The following is a 19556-nucleotide window of genomic DNA, read 5'->3' as shown; positions in this document are numbered from 1 at the left end:
AATAATACTAAACGTAAATGCGCCTCGTTTTAATTCCAGGAAACATTTTTTCCGGAGTTAAGTGTAATTTTCTCTCACTCATTTTCTGCCGTGGCTAATTTGGCAGGTTGAGCGCCGCATATTTGATCGGCAGAAGTGGGCCGAGACCACACAACACGCTCATCTGTGCCCCAGATCAGCTCAACCCCCAAACGTGTCCTCAATCGACTGCAAATCACGGTGGCATCAGAGCGGCGCTCCTGGCGAGAACACGCTGCTGTTTGTCAAACATATTACCCCGAGATTGAAGTCTAATAGTCCTTTTTTTTTTTTTTTCCTCCTCGCTTCTTCTGTCTCCGTCACTTGTTCCCAAATTTCCCCTCTTCACTAATTAGCTCCTTTATGCTCCCGCGCACTTCAAATCGCTCACTCTCCTCGGCGCTTATTCATCTCCCCCGTCTCCGCTCCCCCTGCCTCTCCATTTGTCCGTCATCTCTCCGTTATAGAGATGGATGAAAGGGAATATCAGGGAGTCTGGGTGGGGGAGCTCTGCTGATAGGCTGAATCAAGGCAGGTCATTTACTCACCGCCAAGTCCATCCATCCTGGAACCACCACCTCGCACACACACTCATACAAACACACTGCCCCTAAATGACTTCCATCTCTCCAGGTGTTATTTCACTCCTGGGAAGTCGGAGTTTCAGTATTCAACACAACCAGAGCAAAAAGGATCATTTCTATTAGGAGCAGTCACACATCCAAAGCACCGCACACACTTCCCCAACACAAACACACACAAAAAATGCACACGCACCCTCAGACTAGGAAATATCACGCATACTCAGACATGCACCCGGAGCCCTGAAGCTCTAGGCACCTCATTACCGGCATTGCGTGCTTTCACCGCTGGGGTGTTGTGAATAAATTTGTCCCCCCCCCCCCTAAAGTTTTTTGCCATTTGCAGCTGTGTTTCCCGTGGGCTGACTGTTAATGGCATCAGGCCCCTCTCGCCGTTATCAACTGATATCATTCTCCCGGTAACGAAATAATGTCGCCATCTCACCAGTCCAGCTGCTTGTTGGTCGAATTACACTCCAGCAAGAGGCAATTTTCCACCCGACAGTCCCTACATCAGACCGGAATACCCAAAACAGCTTATTTTACCACCAACATGATGGCATGATTACTGCAAACGCACGATGCCACCTCCGGCAGGTTAGCAAGTCAGCAAGGGAAGTAAAGCTGCGCCGCGGACCGCGAGAGAGAGATTTATGATCCAGGGAATCGTGTTGATGGAAAACCGGCGGAAGGTGTTCAAGGAGGAGCAGGCCCACGTTGCCCCTCCACCACCGTACAGTATTTGTTATTGACAGATGTGCGGCATAATCAGAATACAGCGTACGCGCGCTACTGTAGAGCGGATGGATGAGTCGGGGGAGAAAATGTGATTACAGTGGCAATCATAACTCAGATTAGCCTTCCTTTGTACCTCTCTGCACAGCTCAAAACAGGAATCAATCACCATCACATTCTCTCTGCGCCGCCTCGCGTCGCACACAGGGCCGCACCGAAAGGACAAATATTATTCTCTGCGACGGAGAAAACAACATTGTCTACGGAGCAAGGACAACAATCGCTCTCTTTAATAAATAACAGCGGCTTTTATGATCATAAATAGTGAGTGGGCCGGGGGCTGTTTGTAGGGGGGGGCGGATGATACATGAATCCATTCAGCATATTCCTGCTATGGGCTTGTATCTCTGCAACTGAGGGGGATCAAAGCGGCTCCTGACAAAAGAGGCGCCGATGCAGCGTGCTGAGATGACAGCCTTCACCAGCGCTAGCAGTGCACTCAGCACTTACATCAGCTGACTGGAGACCTGACTAACCAGACCAGAACAGCACAGTCAGTCCCCCCGCTGGTTCCTCGATCTGATAATTATTGATGACATCAGGACATTCTCGGGCCCGTGGAGGCTCATTAAATCACAAGTCAACTGATAATAAGAGTGAACACACAGCACTGGATTTCTCCATTTACTCAACACCACAGACTCCTATTTGCATACTTTGATATGCACGCCCCTTTTTAGTTATTCCCTTTGGATTGCCACCCGATTAAACTGTGCGACTTGCAGTCACGTAGCAGAAACTTCTTCGTGGTTATGTAAAAAGCCTAAAGCACTTGGCTGGTTTGAGCATGTGATCAGTCTGTCAGGGTGTGTGTGTGTTATACTGTGTGTGTGTGTGTGTGTGTGTGTGTGTGTGTGTGTGTGTGTGTGTGTGTGTGTGTAGTTGTGTGTGAGCGGCAGTCTTCTGGTTGCGTCGGTACTACAGAAGCTTGCAATGCTCCAGGGGGAGAAATGCTGATGTGCTCTGAGTCTTGAGCATTCAAATTAATTTGGAGCCATGCTGAGAACAATATTCTCATCAAATGGTTTGTAAATCACTCAAATGCAATCACACACACACACACACACCCACACAGCACACACTCAAACACTTAGTACACACATACATGAGTTTGGACTTGCACAGCTACACGAGCACGTCCACCCCTCGCTTGTGGTTTGATGCCAATGTGCAAAGTGGCCGAGCCCCATTGTCTCGCTCTCTCTTTTCTCTCGTTCACAATCATCCCCATAAACTCAGACCCTGGAGGAAAAGAGGAGATGTGGCCCGTCAGGACCTTTATGGTCCTCGCCACAATCTCCCAGGACTACAATGGTGTTTTTATGATGCTACTGTACAACCCACCCCTGCCCCCTGCTCTCCGCCCGCAGCGCCACCAAGGAAACTAACAAGATCCTTATATTTAATGGACTCCACACCCTCATACCTCCGGCAGCTGCCACATTGTCCCCGCTGCGAGCAGCCAAAGCAACAGGCGAGCGGTTCCCTCTAATCAAACCTAATCCAAAGTGCCCTGTACACCTTCCGCCTGCCGCTCCATCGTGCTCACCCGTAGGACGCCATCTCGCTTATACTTTTTCCCGCTCAATCACTGTATGGGCGATGGGAGATGGTGGGGGCGTAATTGGATCGAGTCAAGGTATTTGCATATGTAATTTAGCAGCGACAATCAGAGAGACATGGCACAATCTCCATCAACTGTTAACTGTGAAACAAGATTTAGCCCCTTTCAGTCTGTGGCCGGTCCTGTGGTGGCGCCTAATAGTGTGTATCTTACTGCTTATCACAGCTTCTCTCAGCCAACAGGCTGTTGTGCTTAGATAACCATAGTCATTTGCTGCGTTAAGTGGCTGATGGCTTCAGTTGTGCGGCACACTTTCATGCACGTGCAAGCATGTAAATGTAATCTGCTGCCCCGGCCTGTGAGCATGTTGCAGCACGGTGTGCGCCTGTGCTGCATGTATGTGTAACCGCTCGATCCTTTTCATCCCGGCGAGCTTAGTTCCAGTCCCCGGCAGCATGGCTGAGTTAGATTAAAGTCACCCGTATTACACTTAGCGCCAGGAGACATAAGGAAATTAGGAGAAAATTAAACAATGCAATTTGCATACAATTGCACAACAGTGCGGCAAACTGCTCGGCTCGCCACCGTCTGGTCATCGGAAGAGTGGCCGCTCAGCGTTGTTTCATCAACCGTGCACACTGACTTTAGCTTTGGCCTTATTCAATCATGGATGTTTACTGGGACTGTGAGGAAAAAGTCTTAAAAAGGAAATCAGACACATTCAACAGTTTCTTTATTCATTATGTATGAGCGAAAGCCAGCGAGTGACGCCACTCGTGTTTTACTCAGGAACAGGAAAATACTTCTGCACTGAAGGTTAAACCAAATTGCAGAGGCTGGATTTAGATTATTTTACATGTGAGCCCACTTCTGCTGCGACATTTTAGTCTGACATTCAGGCTATAAAACAGTTTTCATCTCAGCTGTTTGAAATATAAGACCTGCACCCTGCTGAGAAAATCTTCCTCAAGACACAAACGCGCTTCTATCTCCCTCTCGCTGGCTCCTCTTCGCCTCTCACACACATTCAGATGCAAACCAGCACCTTTTAGCGCCTTTCACAAAAATACGGATATTAAACCACGTATCAATTTCTCTTCCAGCTTTCATCTCAAAATTACACTATATTCTCCCTCCCCCCTGTGTGTCTCTTTTCCTATCTCGGCCCCCATCCTTCCTACACACCAGCCAACTCACCTGGTGATAGTGCTGGTGAAATATTAATGTGTTCAGTGAAGTGTTGTTGCTTGGAGCGCTGCCCTGACCACGAGCTTTGTTTCTGGACAGAGGAGGAAGCTAAGTAGTCATTCAGAGGCTCAGGCAGAGGTCCACGCTGCCGGATGTAACCGCGAGGACAACTCAGAGCAGGGCCCTCGCTCTCTCTCTCAGCTGGCACTGGGGCTCGATGCAAATGATTCATGACTGCAATATTAAGCCCGTCCGGGGCTGCAGCGAGATTTCGCAGTGAGTCAAGCTGCAGCGAGTTAAAGAGATCCCTCGCCTGAAGCTGTGGAGGAAAAGGACACCCAGTTTCAGCTCTCATCTTAGCCCTCTTTAGCCTCCTTCAGCCACTCAAACCTTCCTGCACACCCTCACACACACACTATTCCCACCTCCTCGCCTTCCGCTCCAACTTTTAACAAGTTCTGAAACTGCAGGTGCTCCCATTTCTTCCATGCAGCTTCTTTTTTTCTGGCACCGCACCTTCCAAACGTTGATGCTTTTCTTATAGAGGCCTAAATTAGGAATGAGCTTAGTAACTGGGAGCTGCTGCCTCCTGTTCAGATTCAACGCTCTCCTGTCAGTTTGCTTACACCACGTTGCCCAAAGATCCCTCCGGGTTTACGCTCAAGTATTCGCACCACGGTGCGTTTGTACTATATCTGTGTGTGCTTGCGTCAGTCCCTGTGTGTGCATGGTTTTTGATGTCTAGTACATGTATGTCTGCTGTCTGTGTGCGGGGGGTTCACTGCATGTATTTGTGCACACGCAGTTTTATTTTTGAAGGGATGAAAATCTCTGGGCCAGTGCATCAAAGAGCAAACTGGAGGAGAGAGGAGTCGAGGCAGAGGTTCAGTTCGAGGCTCCTAATTTGCAGATGTATGAGTGGGGATATGGATTTTATACTTTATACAGGAATAATGCTGACATTCCTTTTAGCTGTGCTTGTCTTGCATCCTTAGTTCTGAGTCTTTTTAACCTTGCGCTCGCAGATAAAGCTTATACCTGAGAATAGAAAAAAAGATGATGGCACATACGCACACAGACACACACACACACACACACACACACACACATAGAGGAGGTCCTTACAGGTCGAAAATGTGTAGCTGCTTAGAGATAGAAAAAAAATACATCCATTGTGATTCTAACCAAGCCTGAAAAAGACTTGTGCTGCGACTTGTGAGTCTGGATGGATGTGAGCCGGAGAGCTGGACTTAGACTTCACCACGGCTTGCAGGATCAATCCTGTTTGTGTCTAGCTGGTCCCTGCACACCACAGACTCCAAAACAAAGCAACAAGAAAGAGAAAAAGAAGAGACGTGCCTTTTTTATTCAGAAGAAACTGCCAATACTCTGATCTTTCCAGCTCCAGTCTCTTTTTTTTTTATAAATCTTGTATAGACTGTGACATAAGAGTTAATACACTTCCTGCTAGAAATCAAAACCTCGGCACAGCTTCCCTCAGTTCTGCTAAAAAGTGACATTTTACATTTTAAATGTTTGATTGATGCAAAAAAACAAAGTTGGAACCACCCCAAAGGGAAAAGCACAGAACGTCTGAAACAAACACACTTTGACGCAGACGTCCCCAGTGGACGTGGAGATCTGTCGTAGACATTCGCCCACAAGTGCTCAGACGTATATGAATATATTACATACATACGTTAAACGTGATGTGTCACAGGGATAAGCAGTGACGCTGCCAGCTTATTTTTAATGCAACCTGGATTAAGCTTTTGTGATGACTGGCAGGGATTTCATTGTTATGGATGCAGTGCAATACTTTAAGATGCTACATGTGGGGTTTTGTCGCAGATTGATTGAAGATTGTTTTCCGGCCTGTTTTCCAGGTTGCGTCCATAAGAGTGTGTGTGTGTGTGTGTGTGTGTGTGTGTGTGTGTGTGTGTGTGTGTGTGTGTGTGTGTGTGTGTGTGTGTGTGTGTGTGTGTGTGTGTGTGTGTGTGTGTGTGTGTGTGCGTGTGTGTTGGTAAGGACAGAGTAATGACTAAGAGACAGCCATGACAGGCTGGCTCTCTGTAGGTTTCCTGGCTTATTACGTCGCTGTATCAGCGGCCAGCTCAAGCAGAGTTCATTGAGCAGGCAGGTCAGACACAGTTCACCGCAGAAGTTTTCATTCAACTTTTGTCTTTTTTTTTTTATTGGTCCACAATGAAAGAATGGAGAGATAGTCGGATTTATTTGGAGCTCAGACCAAAGAACAGCCCAGTTTTTAAAAAATGAACTGCAAAGGGAATGAACAGAAATCTCTATTAACAGATACTGCATGAGAACCTGTAGGCGAGGGGCTGGGAGCCTTTTGGTTTGCGTTTGTAGTTTGACCAATGACGTTAGAGCAGGCTTTGATTAGAAAAACTTCTCTTGTTCATTCATGTAAAACCGTTGGTATGGGAGGAACGGTATTTCATTTTTGATTGTACGCTAGCGCATGAGATAATGACAATAAAGAAGTCTTGAATTTTGAAATGCATCGGTTGGCTGCTTTCTAATTTATCTGAATGTTGTTATGGTTACACTATCCATTGCTGCAGTTCCTCTTATCAGCCTCTGTCTGAAACACCTGCTTTTAGCTCCTGTCTCTTTAAGGCCCCCCCCTCCTGGTAAAGCCCAGCTCGCTCTGATTGGTCAATAACATCCACGTGTGTCGGAAATGTCAACCTCCGCTCTCGCTTTACCTAGCTTTGTACGGAGCCAGACGAGCCGCGAGCTGTGCATTATGCAAACGTGGAAGTATCGTCCAGAATACTCACGAGGAAATTTCAGGCGCTTCAGGAGCAGAGTTTTCTGTGCAGGAGATGATTTCCCTTTACTAAGATTTTAAGCCTTTTAACTTTGCAGACCTTTTACATACAAAGAAAAACCTTTAACACACAAGCAGGAAGCAAAAATGAAAACTCATAAATATGTTTCCTCCAGATCTAGCTGGTTTTGAGTTTGAGGAACAAGCTACAACGTCAATCCGCCGCCTCTAAGCTGCACAGCTATAAGACAGGCTTAAACCACTCTGTTGTCTCATCACAACAGTTCATAATAGAGCTTTGAAACTTCACTGTTACACAGGCCTCTACAGGGGGTGTATGTGCTTTCTGGCAAAAGTTGAGCAAACTTCAACTTTATTGATGGATGACTCGTTCCGGTGCCAGAGCCTCTGTATTGGCACCGTCATTGCGTCAACAAAGTGCCCTCATTTAAATGAGTGAGGCTGCATTTTTTCTTTTTAATTCATGGCATTGTCTGTTTGAATAAGTTCTCAACAACACACACGTAAGCAAACATGGTCTCTTTTCAAGTGCAACAGCAGCTAATTTGGGGCTAATACTTCTGCCTGGTCCACTGCGGATACTTTTCTGAACTGAGAAAGAAAGAATATCTGTCCACACGACCTTCATTTTACAAAATACTGTATCTTAGTCCAGACCAGAACACAAAAGCAACAACAAATGCTCAAACAAGTAGGTGGTGATAAAGTTTACATCAGATCTGTGAAATACCACAGAAGAACACTGTGGTCAAAGTGCTATCGGGCGAGACAGATACCTGTGAATGTCGCTAATGTGGTGGAGTGAGGCGACCTTGTTATTAGAGAAGTGCTAAACACTCGTAGAGAAACCGGTATATTGTTTATAGTGCATTGTTGTTGTCTCTGGCGGATGCTCATTACACAAAGCAACAGTGGGAATTCGCAAAAAAAGCTCTGACGTCATTGTTTTGTTTAAAATCTGCAAATTCCCATTTGTAAAAATCTCAATTGTAGCGACTTAAAGCCCCAAACATGGAGGAAAAAGTTTGTTTTGCAATACATCCGCATTTGTGTGGACGGGTTGTGAATCAAACACACCCGACCGATCCCTAGTTCGAGGATTTTCACACGGCTTTAGGTTTGTGTTTACCTCGAAACTCTTTATTATCTGGTGTTGTGTTATTATTAATGTCCACCACTTGGAACAAAACTTTTTTAAGGCGGTACTGCACATCACATTTTTACCTAACCGCGGCAGAAAATGTTCCCTCGGGAGTTACTGCTCTAATATATCACTGGAATTAATTGTGCCGAAACATTCCAATGCAGGCAAGAAGTGACTGCTGTTGTAATAGGCAATAACTCTGCCGATGTGCTTTTTCTAAGTTTCATTGCGTCCACTTTGGGGCTTGTCACGTTTGATTGCTCGCAGAATTTTTTAAGAAGCCTCCTCCATTGAAAACAGCTCCTCGTCCCATGGGTGGAAACTGGTGTCTTTCAGGGAAAAGGCTCATATCGCCTTTATCTCCTCAGGATCACAACAGGACTCCTACACCTGCCTCCTCCATTCACTCTAATTTAGAGTTGAATCACAACTTCTCTAATGCCCCCGCTCGGCTCTTATTATTATTACTTTCACGTCCCCGCTCTTGAAGTCATTCTACTGTTGTGCTCCGTTTGAGTCGCTCTAAGATAAGAGCCCGAGCTAAACACTCGAATGTAAATGAAATTGTAGAAGAATCTATTTAAGTTGGGCAAGTTATAGCGATAATTGTCAGCGGAAGAGAAATAACGGTGGCAGAAAAACAGCCGACGCAGCTGTGGGACACACCACAGACGATCATTGTAACAATTAATTTGACAATGATATATTCAAACAAGAAAGGTCCCGGTTTGCTAACAAGCTATATTCAGTACGAAGGATAATTTAGAGGCTCTTTGCGACACGCATCATTCGTCTTGTCTCCTTTGAGCAGCCTTTTGCTTTCTCCGTGTGTCCTTTCCTGGGTGACATATAGAGCCATACGTTAACATGAAGTCACGGATAGATGGCACAGAGAGATTATATCCAGAGAAACGGCGTATATAGATTTACATATAATTCCTCCAGGTGCCTCGGGGCTCAGTTTTCATCTTCTATCGTCACGTGAGTCACTCTCTGAATCCTTTTTGACGAAATATGCATGACATTAGTTTTATTCTTGACGGCAATGTACTGAATAGCGCTCACACGAAGCAGGCGCCTCCTTCTACCTTTCCCTCTCTTCCATCCACTGCCGTCTTGCCGCTAACCTCCCCCCCTCTCCCTCCCTTCCTCCCACCAAGGCCACCTTCCTGGCCCCCCCATCGAGTTCAAACGAAGAGGCCTATCTTCGCTCGTCCTCGCTCACACACACACACACACCTAGCCTCTCGCAGGAAGAGAAACACACACACACGCTGCATTAATTCATCCGTGTCCCTGCAGGTTTCATCTCTCTTTAGGGACTGGAGGAGTTTCAACAGAGGGTCGGTCTGTTTACTTTGTTGTCTCAGGAGGGATATTCCCATTTGAATTCAAGTGAGTGAGTGTGGTCTGCAGTTGGGTTTAGATGTCTAATCTTCAGACACACACACACGGGTTGGCTTGTGAGTGTGTATTTCACAGGTTTTTTATCCCCATGCATTCACTGTACAGATGTAATTAAGTGCTTTACGTGCGTGTTTTTTGGTGTAAATGTGTGTATATGCACTTCAGCATATTAGGATTGCTGGAAATGTGTAACTTAATACCGGGGGTTTGTTTACAAGCATGGTATGTCGCGCTATAGCTTTCATCTGAGTTCAATGAGGCTGAGCCACTCAAAGCAAATCTTAAGTTATGTTAAGCTTAACTTTGAGCTCTCGGTATAAAAGCAGGTTAGCCTCCCCCACCCCCCAACCTTGCCTTGAGCACTGTGCAGGATGAAAAATGGATAGAAGCCCCCAGAGGAAGGAGGGGGAAGGTCCATCTGTGAGCTGCATTCAAGGACAACAGTGTTATCCATTTTGGAACAGTATGAAACAAGCCAGTGTTTTCGGTGGGGTTTGGAAATGCGGGCATCTGGATGAACTGTGGATGCCACTGTTGTCTTGCCAAGCCAACTGTGATGCTGCAGATTAGACGCGAATCATTGACTCCTTGTTTGTATCAGCGCGACTTTTCCTCATTCAGGGTGAGAGATAATGAACAAATGTGACTGATTATTTCTGATCAGTGTTGTGGTGAATTACTGCAGCAGCCGGGATTGTTTTCGCAGCACACTGGTGCTCATAAAAGCTGCGTTTAATGTGATTTCAAGTTATTCAGCCCCGAGGTGTTTGGGTCTGGCGATATCTATTAATCTTTGTTTTGATCTTGTTTTCCCTTTTCTCCCCTTCCTTCCTTTTTGTTCGCCACTCCGTCTTTTTTACTTCTGCGCCCCTCACTTTCTTCTCCCTTTCCTTCATCTTTACTTTTTTGTTCTTTCAACTCTTCCACCTCCTCGCTCCTGTCCTCTCTGATAGAACCGATTCCACCTGCAGATGTCGGCCAGAGTGCCCCCGTCAACCCTGGGCAGCCTGCTGCTGGCGGTCCTGCAGGGCGGAGAGGAAGACAGAGACAGAGGACGTCGGGGCGAAGGGAGCTGGGGAGGAGCAGCTGTGATCTGCCCTGGTTGGGAGGAAGGGGGCGACGGGCTGCTCTCTCACCTCCAGAGGCACAGCGGCTCCACCTGGCATTTGTGGGACATCATCAACCTGACCCGCATCACAGGGGGTGGAGAGAGGAGAGGGGAGGCCAGCGAGGAGAGGAGGGAGGATCAGATGGAGGAAGAGGCTTTGAAGATTCTCTCTGCTCGTTTCCTGCGCTCCCCCTCTCCTATCTCCTCGGTTCTCCTCCTGGGCTCTGACCCCGAGTGTCTCTCCTCTGTCCTGCGGGCCGCCCAGCGCCTCGCTCCATCACTACCAGCACTGCAGTGGATCATGGGATACCCCTTGTCTCCAGATTCGCTGCACACTCTAGGAGGCCCCCTCGGGCTGCTAGCCTATGGGGAGGTCGGCCGCAAGCCAATCAGTTTCTACATTCGGGACGCCTTGCAGTTGATTGGCAGAGCCGTCACCGCGGCGACCCTGGTGAGACCGGACTTGGCACTGATCCAGAACATGGTGAACTGTTACGACATAGCAAACCGCCATGAAGCGCCCTCTTCAGGACAATACATAGCCAGGTAAACACACTTATACACGCATGTCGAACTAAAGACGAGCAATTCTTGAAATCTAATTTAAGTGTAAGTCACTCGAGAAGATAGAGATCGAGATTTGTTGTGCCCACAGCAGCAGCATCTCCTTCTAGAAAGTGTCCCTGCTTCCAGATGATCCTCTGACCTCTCCGCATTTTCCATATAGGGACCTTTTCCACTTATAGAAAGCCGTTTTTGAATATATATATATTTTTTAAAGATGTCAAACAATGTCAGTTTTGATGCTTGTGGCACTAAGAGCGGGGTCAGTTCCAGGGAAGTACCCTGCAGCTGGTAGAGATTTGTCCAAGGAAACTTCGAGAGAGTCGATGATTGAGAAACTTTCTCCAAAAATTAAACATATGGCTTCAGGCGACGGATTAGCTGCGGTACAGTCTGGGCAGGAAGGGGCTATAACTGGTGTCTGTATCACCTGCAGCTCCCAGTCTAGCCTCCAATTTCTTTTTTTAAATGACTCCTGGGCACCTTAAATATTTGGACAAGGTCGGAAAAGTCTTCACATTTAAATGATACATGAAATAAACACTGACAAACAATTAAGCGCCTCTGGTCGCACTTTGGAGATTTTCGTAAGAGGCCGTTTGCTCCACTTAGGGCAGCGGACGCTCGGGTTGACGCCCTTGTCCGTCCTCTGCAGCGTGGAGTGGTAGCGTCTGAACAGCGCTGTCGTACTGAGGGGGTGGGTGGGGGGGGGGGTCTTTACGGCATACAGATGACACTTTAGAGTTTCATCTGTTTCCGTTTGCCGTTGTTTCAACACCTGCAGCTTTTTAAAGGCCCTCTTTCCCTCCAGCCTTTATAGTGTTCTGTCAAGGTGCAGTCTGTGATAACATGTGCACGGGCAGAAAAAAAAGTTATTTGAAACTATAAATGTTTTCAATTAAAGAAAAAACTATTTCAATCGTCACATTTGTATCCAGCAAAAACTCAGACTCGCATAGTTTATGACCTTTCTCCGAACACGTGGCAGATCGTGAGTAATGCACTGAAGCTAAGTCTCCTTTAAATTCACTAGATCCCGATTTTTTTATTAGATTTGCACAAAATTGCACATACTCATAAATATCAGTCCCCTTAAAATGTCAGATTTTTATTCATGAAGATCCATTAATTATCATTAATTGCATTGTTAAAGAAAGTGGAAAAAACATTCCTGGATCCACGCTTCTCTCCTGACAGATACCGCATCCTTCCAAGTTTCGTGGTAATCCGTTAAGTAGTTTTTTGCGTTATCCTGTTCCCTAACAGACAGACAGACAAACAAACAAATACCTTGGCCTAGGTAACTTTAAACGTTGACATTTAAAGCAGAAAAAACTAAATCCTGACATTTGTAAACAGCAAAAGCTCAGATTTACACTCTGTGACCTCTATTAAAGATAAATGTGTCAGAATCTGACTGAAGCAATGTGCTTGAAACCAATATTTCTTTTCCACCAGTTGACATGGATTCACTTTCAAATGTTGCACTGGCTAAAACAGCAAGCACGCCAACTTCCGTGGTCATGTGGTTCTGGTGAGTGAAGGATTTGTGCTTCGAGATGGGCCCCAACTGCAAATATTGAACGCACACGGCGCCTGCCAGCTGAGAGGGATCATTAACAACACCCACATAATCACGAGCTGGATTCTTACAGTGTTTCCTCTTGCTGTTCAGCTGAAGTCTAGGATGCCAGAACCATTTGGCATGGAGGGCCAGAGGCTGAAAACGAGCAGAGTGGGAGTTGTGTTGCAAAGCAATGTTATTGGACATTCGCTGTTAAAGAGGAAAAACTTTTTCCTCGGTTTAATGTGATTAAATTGTTCATCGTGAGTCACACGAGCAACGTGGCCTAATGGAGGACAGTGATTCTCAGACGGGCCGCCACTTCCAGACCGAAATCTTTTAACGACCATTAGATGAATTGACTTTAAATTGTGTGCAGACATTATTGGTTCCTAGAGGATGAAGCCTACTCTGTGTTAACCCCGTGTGTTTTTCCTCTGGGGCCAACACAAGCTTAACATTTGAAGCTTTTTAACCCCTCGCCACTCCTGTAAAATTGGGTCAAAAACACCGTTTCAAGATAAACTCAAAATAAATTGAATCCTGCTCTCCAACCACTTCGAGTGCATGCGTGCTCTGGGTCCCCTTTTGAAAGGTGACACTCTGAAGTCAGTCACTTTAAATGGTACTGCCATTGACTAACAAGTGTAACTCCCAGTTCAAATTTGATGGGAATACGACATGTTTTCTGCACTCTCCGAAAATGGCCATTTGGAGACTCCAAAAAAGACCCTTCGTAACCATGGCAACATATAAAGAGTCAAAACAGGTGCTACAGCAGAAAAACCAGAGCGTACATATAAAACATCCTCCTTTTATTTACTACTATTCATTTTACAACCTGAATAGGAAATGTCTCAATAACTACAGCTTGCCATGTAAAAACACCTCCTTTTTAAAACGGACCGAGATTCCATCAGGAAACCAGAGAAAGTCCGTCTTCCTATTAGGACCCAATCAACACTATCAGAACTGACTATTCATAATGGAGCCCTGCACATGTAGTGTCAGTGACCTTTGTTTCTGGCCTTTGAGAGACCGATAAAAGAGGTCGTTCCACCGCACTATTCAAACAGGTCCAGTCGTGCGTCTTTGCCCTCTGGTGTTCTCCCCGATTCTTATCCCTCCGCTGCATTAGCCAGACACGCCGCTGCTCCAGAGAACCCTAACAAAGCTGGAGGAAGTGAGAGACATCCACGTGGAGGAGGCAATTAACAGCTCAATGCCCAAGGGGGAGAGCCAGGGCGGCAGGGAGGGAGAGAGGCAGGGAGGGAGAGAGCACGTCTGGAGATACAAGAGAGAGAGGAAGGTATGAGACAGTACAAGAGCAAGAACATAAAATGCACAGTGTTGCATTTCAAAGCACTGGCGCAATGAGGATATATGAGAAACTATCCTGTTTTTATGTAGTCAAAATGTCCAGGATCAAAAAAAAATAAAAAACCCAGGGTGCTTATTCTGAAAAATATATCAGAGAGCAGTCAAAGAGAAACACACAGATGAAAGACAGAGGATGTAGGAAAAAAACCAAAAGAAAATACGAATAAAGTCAAAGAAAAGGAAACTTGTGTGGAAAAGGATGTGAGCGAAGGACAGACAAAGTTAGAGGGGGCCGGAGATGGAGCGCAGTTGCTATCAGAGTGAGATGTGTCAGTCAGGGCCCGTCTCGCTCATCACTGATTCCATCTCCCCCGATGAGATTTGAACCCCTGAAACAGGAAAAGAGCTTTGCATCATCCCGCGTCAGACAGGCAAGACACAGATGCAAGTAAACTTTCCCTTGGAACTGAAGGAGATGGAGCGATAAGCGAGCGAGACACATGCCCGGGTCTCTCTTATGGAGTCATCATTTACCCGCCACTCCGCCGACGCTCACAGTGCACGCTGGGGCCAGGTATTAGCGAGCGGATGCCATCGCTCTCGCGACTCCGCCGGCTGACTTATCAACCTGCTCCGACGTCCGCGCTCATTCTTTAAAACTCAGCCTCTGGCCTGACGCAACACAACAAACCGCAGAACCCACATCGCTAAAAGTTTATGCTGCATGAAAACATCCAGTCGTTCTTTGTTTTGTTTTTTTGTCTCTCTCTCCCGTCACGATTCCCTCAGTGGGACTGAATCCAAAAACGTCTCAAAAGGGAGCTTCGCACTTCGCCGCTCCGATTACAGCTGTAAAGTGAAGCCCGTGGTTAATGTTTTTATATAGTATGCGGTGGTAGCCAGCTGCAGCCACTACACGATGGTATATGAGTCTAGAGTGGGTTGGCTTGATGAATCTGCTGTCTTTGGGATATGATGATTCAGCCGTGCTATTACCATGAGTGATTTCAGCTCAAGGCAAGGCTAGCACTTCCACTTTATGGTCAGAGAGACAGAGGGAGCCGCTGATGAGGAAACATAAGTTAACGTGGGATGGAACGGGAATGACTTTCAAATCAGGTTCCTTCGGATTGTGGCGCGAGGAATGGGTTTGTAAATTAACGTTGGAGTAAATCAAAATGTGAAGAATACGGTCAGGGAAGAAAAGCACGAGCGGAAACACACGGATCCTCACGTATTTGTTCAGGTATATTGTTCTGTGTGGTGCAGACAAGCTATGGTCTGTTTGGATGTGAGTTAATGACCCTCGTGATCAGTTTAGTCTTTTCATTTACCGTCGCATTTCCCCCTATTTAATGGAGAAAGTTCTCCAGCAGCCGTTACAATCTATTCTCATCAATTCATACAAATAAATTGGAGATGGGGAGGAGGAAGGGGGGGGAGAATAAAACACAGAGTGAGAGGGAAAAGCAGCTTTTTCTGCTCTGAGAAAAGGCTACGGCTTGACCAACCTTTCCCATTAACAGGAAGGGAAACTTGCCATTTCTGCAGGCGCGGCACGGTTCAACACCCGGCGAACACAGTGATCCCTGCAACTTTAACATTTAAACAACCCCTATGATTCACACTGACCCCCTGACAATCCCCCCACCTATCGAGACGTGATCAAACAGCACTTGTCTGGCTCCCACATTTGAAACATCACCTGACGACGTCCACGTGATCAAATGGAGACGTGAGCTAACAATCCTCGCCTGGTTCAAGAGTCCAGGGCAGATTTATGTACGAACGGGGATTGCTCTCCCTAATATATTCTGCCGTAAAGACCAATGCGGGTCACCAGGCAAGTGAGACGAATAGCAATGACTGTCTGTATGGACTCGCAGATAGGAGGAGATCCTCTCTGCACTGCATTAACTTTTAATTATGACTTTCCGGGAGATGCAATTATCCATCTGAGACTAGACTTGCTAAAGCTGCAAAACCAGACCAGGCCTGTCTGCACCAGTCTTTAACCTTTTCTCTATTTGTATCCTTCATCTGGCTGATTTAGTGGTGCTCTTTATTGCAGGCTACATTTTTTTAAACACCCTAACATTGATTTTGCATTTATTCCCCCCCCCCAGTTTTGCTTATGCTCTGTCCTTTTCTTTCTGTCCCTTGAGATTTCTCTCCAACACCTCCTTCACCGGAGCCACAGGCCTGATCCAGGTGGACGCCGGCCTCTCTCGGATCCTCTCCTCGCAGCTGTTCCATGTGTGGAGTCTGAAGAGGGGCGCCCTGGGCCAGCCCGCCTGGGTTACTGTCGGCCAGTGGACCAGAGGCCGACTGGAGTTAGAGGGAGGGATCCTTGGGCTTGTGGGGGGGTTCGGGGGCAGCCAAGGACAAGGTCTTGGGGCAGGGGTGAGGGGAGGGGACGGCCAGGGGGACGGCTACAATGGAGGCCGCTGGAGGCCGGGACTTTCCATCGAGAGACACCGCCTGCGTGTGGTAACCCTGGTGGAGCACCCTTTCGTTTTCACACGGGAGGTGGATGAGGATGGATTGTGTCCAGCTGGTCAGCTCTGTCTGGACCCCAGAACCAACCGGTCTGACATAATCCACAGCCTCTTCAACCAGCTGCACAACCCGAACGCTTCCGCCACAGACTGGGAGGGCAACGGTGAGCTTGGTTTTGGCATTTGTCCTGAGAACACTGTGGTGGTGAAGTACCGCTCTGCCCTAGAACACTTGAAATACCTCATTTGAACTTGTAGGAGGACATGCATGAGTTTTTTTTTAAGTAATCTCTAAGCTTCTTAAATGCCTGCACTGATCCTCCTCAAGATTGAAGAGGATTTTAGTAAAAAAAGTAAAAATCAATAAGGGGGCTGGGAATAAGGTCATACCCGAGTTGACCGCATTCCGGCACAATACAGTATCGTGTATATTGTGTATTTGGCGTACATATGCAATCTACTGTGCAGAGAGTAGTCATTTCAGATGTTGAAGTCTTAGGCTGAGAATGTTTTTCAGACTCCTGAGTGGGAAATACAACCTCAGGGGATCAAGGGAACTTTATTTCCTGAATGAAGAGGATTAAAGGTGTATTGGTCTACAACACACGTACCAGTGTCTAGCAGTAGAACATAAGACATCCTAAGTAGGAATATTCTTATTATTGAATGGAAACTTACATTTTGACTTTAGTCGTCTGGTGAGAAAACCCTTTGTACAAATCATTTGATGTTGGTTCGGCAATAGTTGTTGGCAGCAGCAGTCTATTCTCCTTGCAGGCTAACATCCACATGCCTGTGCTCAATGTGCTTACGCATTGCTCTGGTCAATTGGTCATATACCAGTTTATTCTGACTCAGCCTCCATAGAACTTTATTTGCATTTTCTATGTCAGAATGCTGCCAAACCATGCCGGCTTTATGAGATGTCATCTGTCCCCACGTTCCACTTTGGTGGTTTACAACGTCTGGGCATTAGCACAGGGAGAGGAGGGGTGGGGGGGGGCTGCCGTCTGCCAGGGCAGCAGCACTGGCTAGTGGCAGGTGGCGGCGCAACAGATGCAACAGTTAACCTGCTCTGGACCTTTTGTGGAATATTATCATGAACTAGTATTGCTGGTACTGATTAGCATTGTTAAATCATTTAGTTCCCTAATTGCACACATCGCTGATCCTGATCCTTTGGCTTGAATCAGCACATGGAAAATCGAGTGAGGTTTGCCAGAAAAATCTAAACAAAAACATGGCATAAAAATTAGCATCTCCAGCTTGCTGACAAGATTTAATGCGAGTTAATGTTGATTGTGAGGTTATTAAAACACAAAAAGTTCTGAAACGTTTAAAACATCCAATGCATGCATCAGAAAATCCAAATATGTATTCACATCATCATCCCTTCTTTCCTTGCAGAACTACCGGAGGACCTGAGGAAGTGCTGCTACGGCTACTGCATTGACTTGTTGGAGAAACTGGCAGAAGACATGGGCTTCACCTTCGACCTCTATATCGTGGGCGACGGGAAGTACGGGGCGCTCAGCGGGACGGGACGCTGGACGGGGCTGGTCGGGGACCTGCTGGGCGGGACGGCTGATATGGCTGTCAGCTCCTTTTCCATCAATTCTGCGAGGAGCCGAGTCATCGATTTCACTTCGCCCTTCTACTCCACCAGCCTGGGCATCCTGGTACCGCCGCCTAACGTCATCATTAGTTAGAGTTTGCATTTTAATGACTGTAGAAGACAGAGGGCATGTAGTAAAAAAAATATATATACTGCATTGTGAGTCAGTGGCAGCGTTGCAGTCTGCAGCGTTACTTTGATTTGTCAATCTCTCTTCCCCCCCTGGCAGACACCAGTATGATTTGATGATATGATCTGCGACGGCTTAATTTGTCCCACATGCCCTGCTCACCCGGTCTTCTGCTCAGGAACAGGAGATCATTAGCTGGGGAATAATTACTTTTGTGAGTTTTCAGTGGGCATGTTAATTATGAAAGTTCAAAATGAGAGCCAGTTTGTATAATTAGTCGGCATTTTGCGATGCCATCTTAGCAGAGAGGTCCAAACATGCTGCAGTTACACTTTGATTTGTTAGCGTCTCCCTCTGTGGCCGACACACTGCAGTGCCTAACATGATCTGGATATACGGCTCCATTTGAAAATGAGAAGTCACTTGAGAAATCTTTGTCCTGCTTTAAAAGCTTTTCATCCCTAGGAGTGTTTAAGATACGTTAACTGACAAGAAGCTACAGACCAGAGGCAGAATTACAGACTCAATGATTCACATGTCAGGTTGGCAGATGGGGATCAGCTGTGTGAAACCAGTCTCTTGCACGGCTGTGTGTTTGTGACCTACCAGGTTCGAAGCCAGGACTCCGCGGCCCCCATCGGAGCCTTCATGTGGCCTCTCCACTGGTCCATGTGGGTGGGCATCTTCGTCACGCTGCATCTCACCGCGCTCTTCCTCACCTTGTACGAGTGGAACAGCCCCTTCGGCATGACGCCCCACGGCAGGAACCGGCTGCGCGTGTTCTCCTACTCCTCCGCCCTCAATCTCTGCTATGCCATACTGTTTGGACGCACTGTCGCCACCAAGGTAAAGCAGCTGCCCTCTTTGTGATAAATAGGCATCATGCAGCGAGGGGCAGGGATTAGAAATGGCAGGAAAAGGGCGGAGGGGATGTGCTTTATTGGAACGACTACACAAACAATGAGAGAAACTGGAAAGTGGAAGTTAGAGGGGAAGGAGGCTTGGAGAAAGATGATAGAGATTGCCAGGGAGGTGGAGAAGATGGATAGGGGAGAGGTTAAGAAGGCAGGCAGTGATGAAGTAGAGAGGCACAGAGAGGATAATGCACATGCAGGGAGGGAGAGGGGAAAGGGTAAGTGGGCTGACAGAGATTGAAGGAGTTACGGAGAGGATGATGGGGATGGATGAAGGTGCGGAGAAAAAAAAGAGGGCATGAGTAGAGGTCAACTCCCCCATGTAGTTAGA

At 46.9% G+C, this 19556-nt stretch overlaps 1 protein-coding gene across 1 annotated transcript in view; it reads left to right on the top strand.

The window, feature by feature from the left end:
• Positions 1-19556, top strand: part of grin3ba (glutamate receptor, ionotropic, N-methyl-D-aspartate 3Ba) — a 72521-nt gene that overhangs the window by 29132 nt on the left and 23833 nt on the right. Inside the window, exons 2-5 of the mRNA XM_035167156.2 lie at positions 10466-11166; positions 16234-16730; positions 17974-18245; positions 18921-19157. Coding sequence (XP_035023047.1) covers positions 10466-11166; positions 16234-16730; positions 17974-18245; positions 18921-19157 — 1707 coding nt within the window. The remainder of the gene's footprint in view (positions 1-10465; positions 11167-16233; positions 16731-17973; positions 18246-18920; positions 19158-19556) is intronic.

The sequence above is a fragment of the Hippoglossus stenolepis genome, chromosome 10 (assembly GCF_022539355.2).
Source record: "Hippoglossus stenolepis isolate QCI-W04-F060 chromosome 10, HSTE1.2, whole genome shotgun sequence".
NCBI classification, from domain to species: Eukaryota; Metazoa; Chordata; class Actinopteri; order Pleuronectiformes; family Pleuronectidae; genus Hippoglossus; species Hippoglossus stenolepis.
The sequence above is the reverse complement of the archived record's forward strand: the minus strand, read 5'-3'. Positions and strand labels throughout refer to the sequence as shown.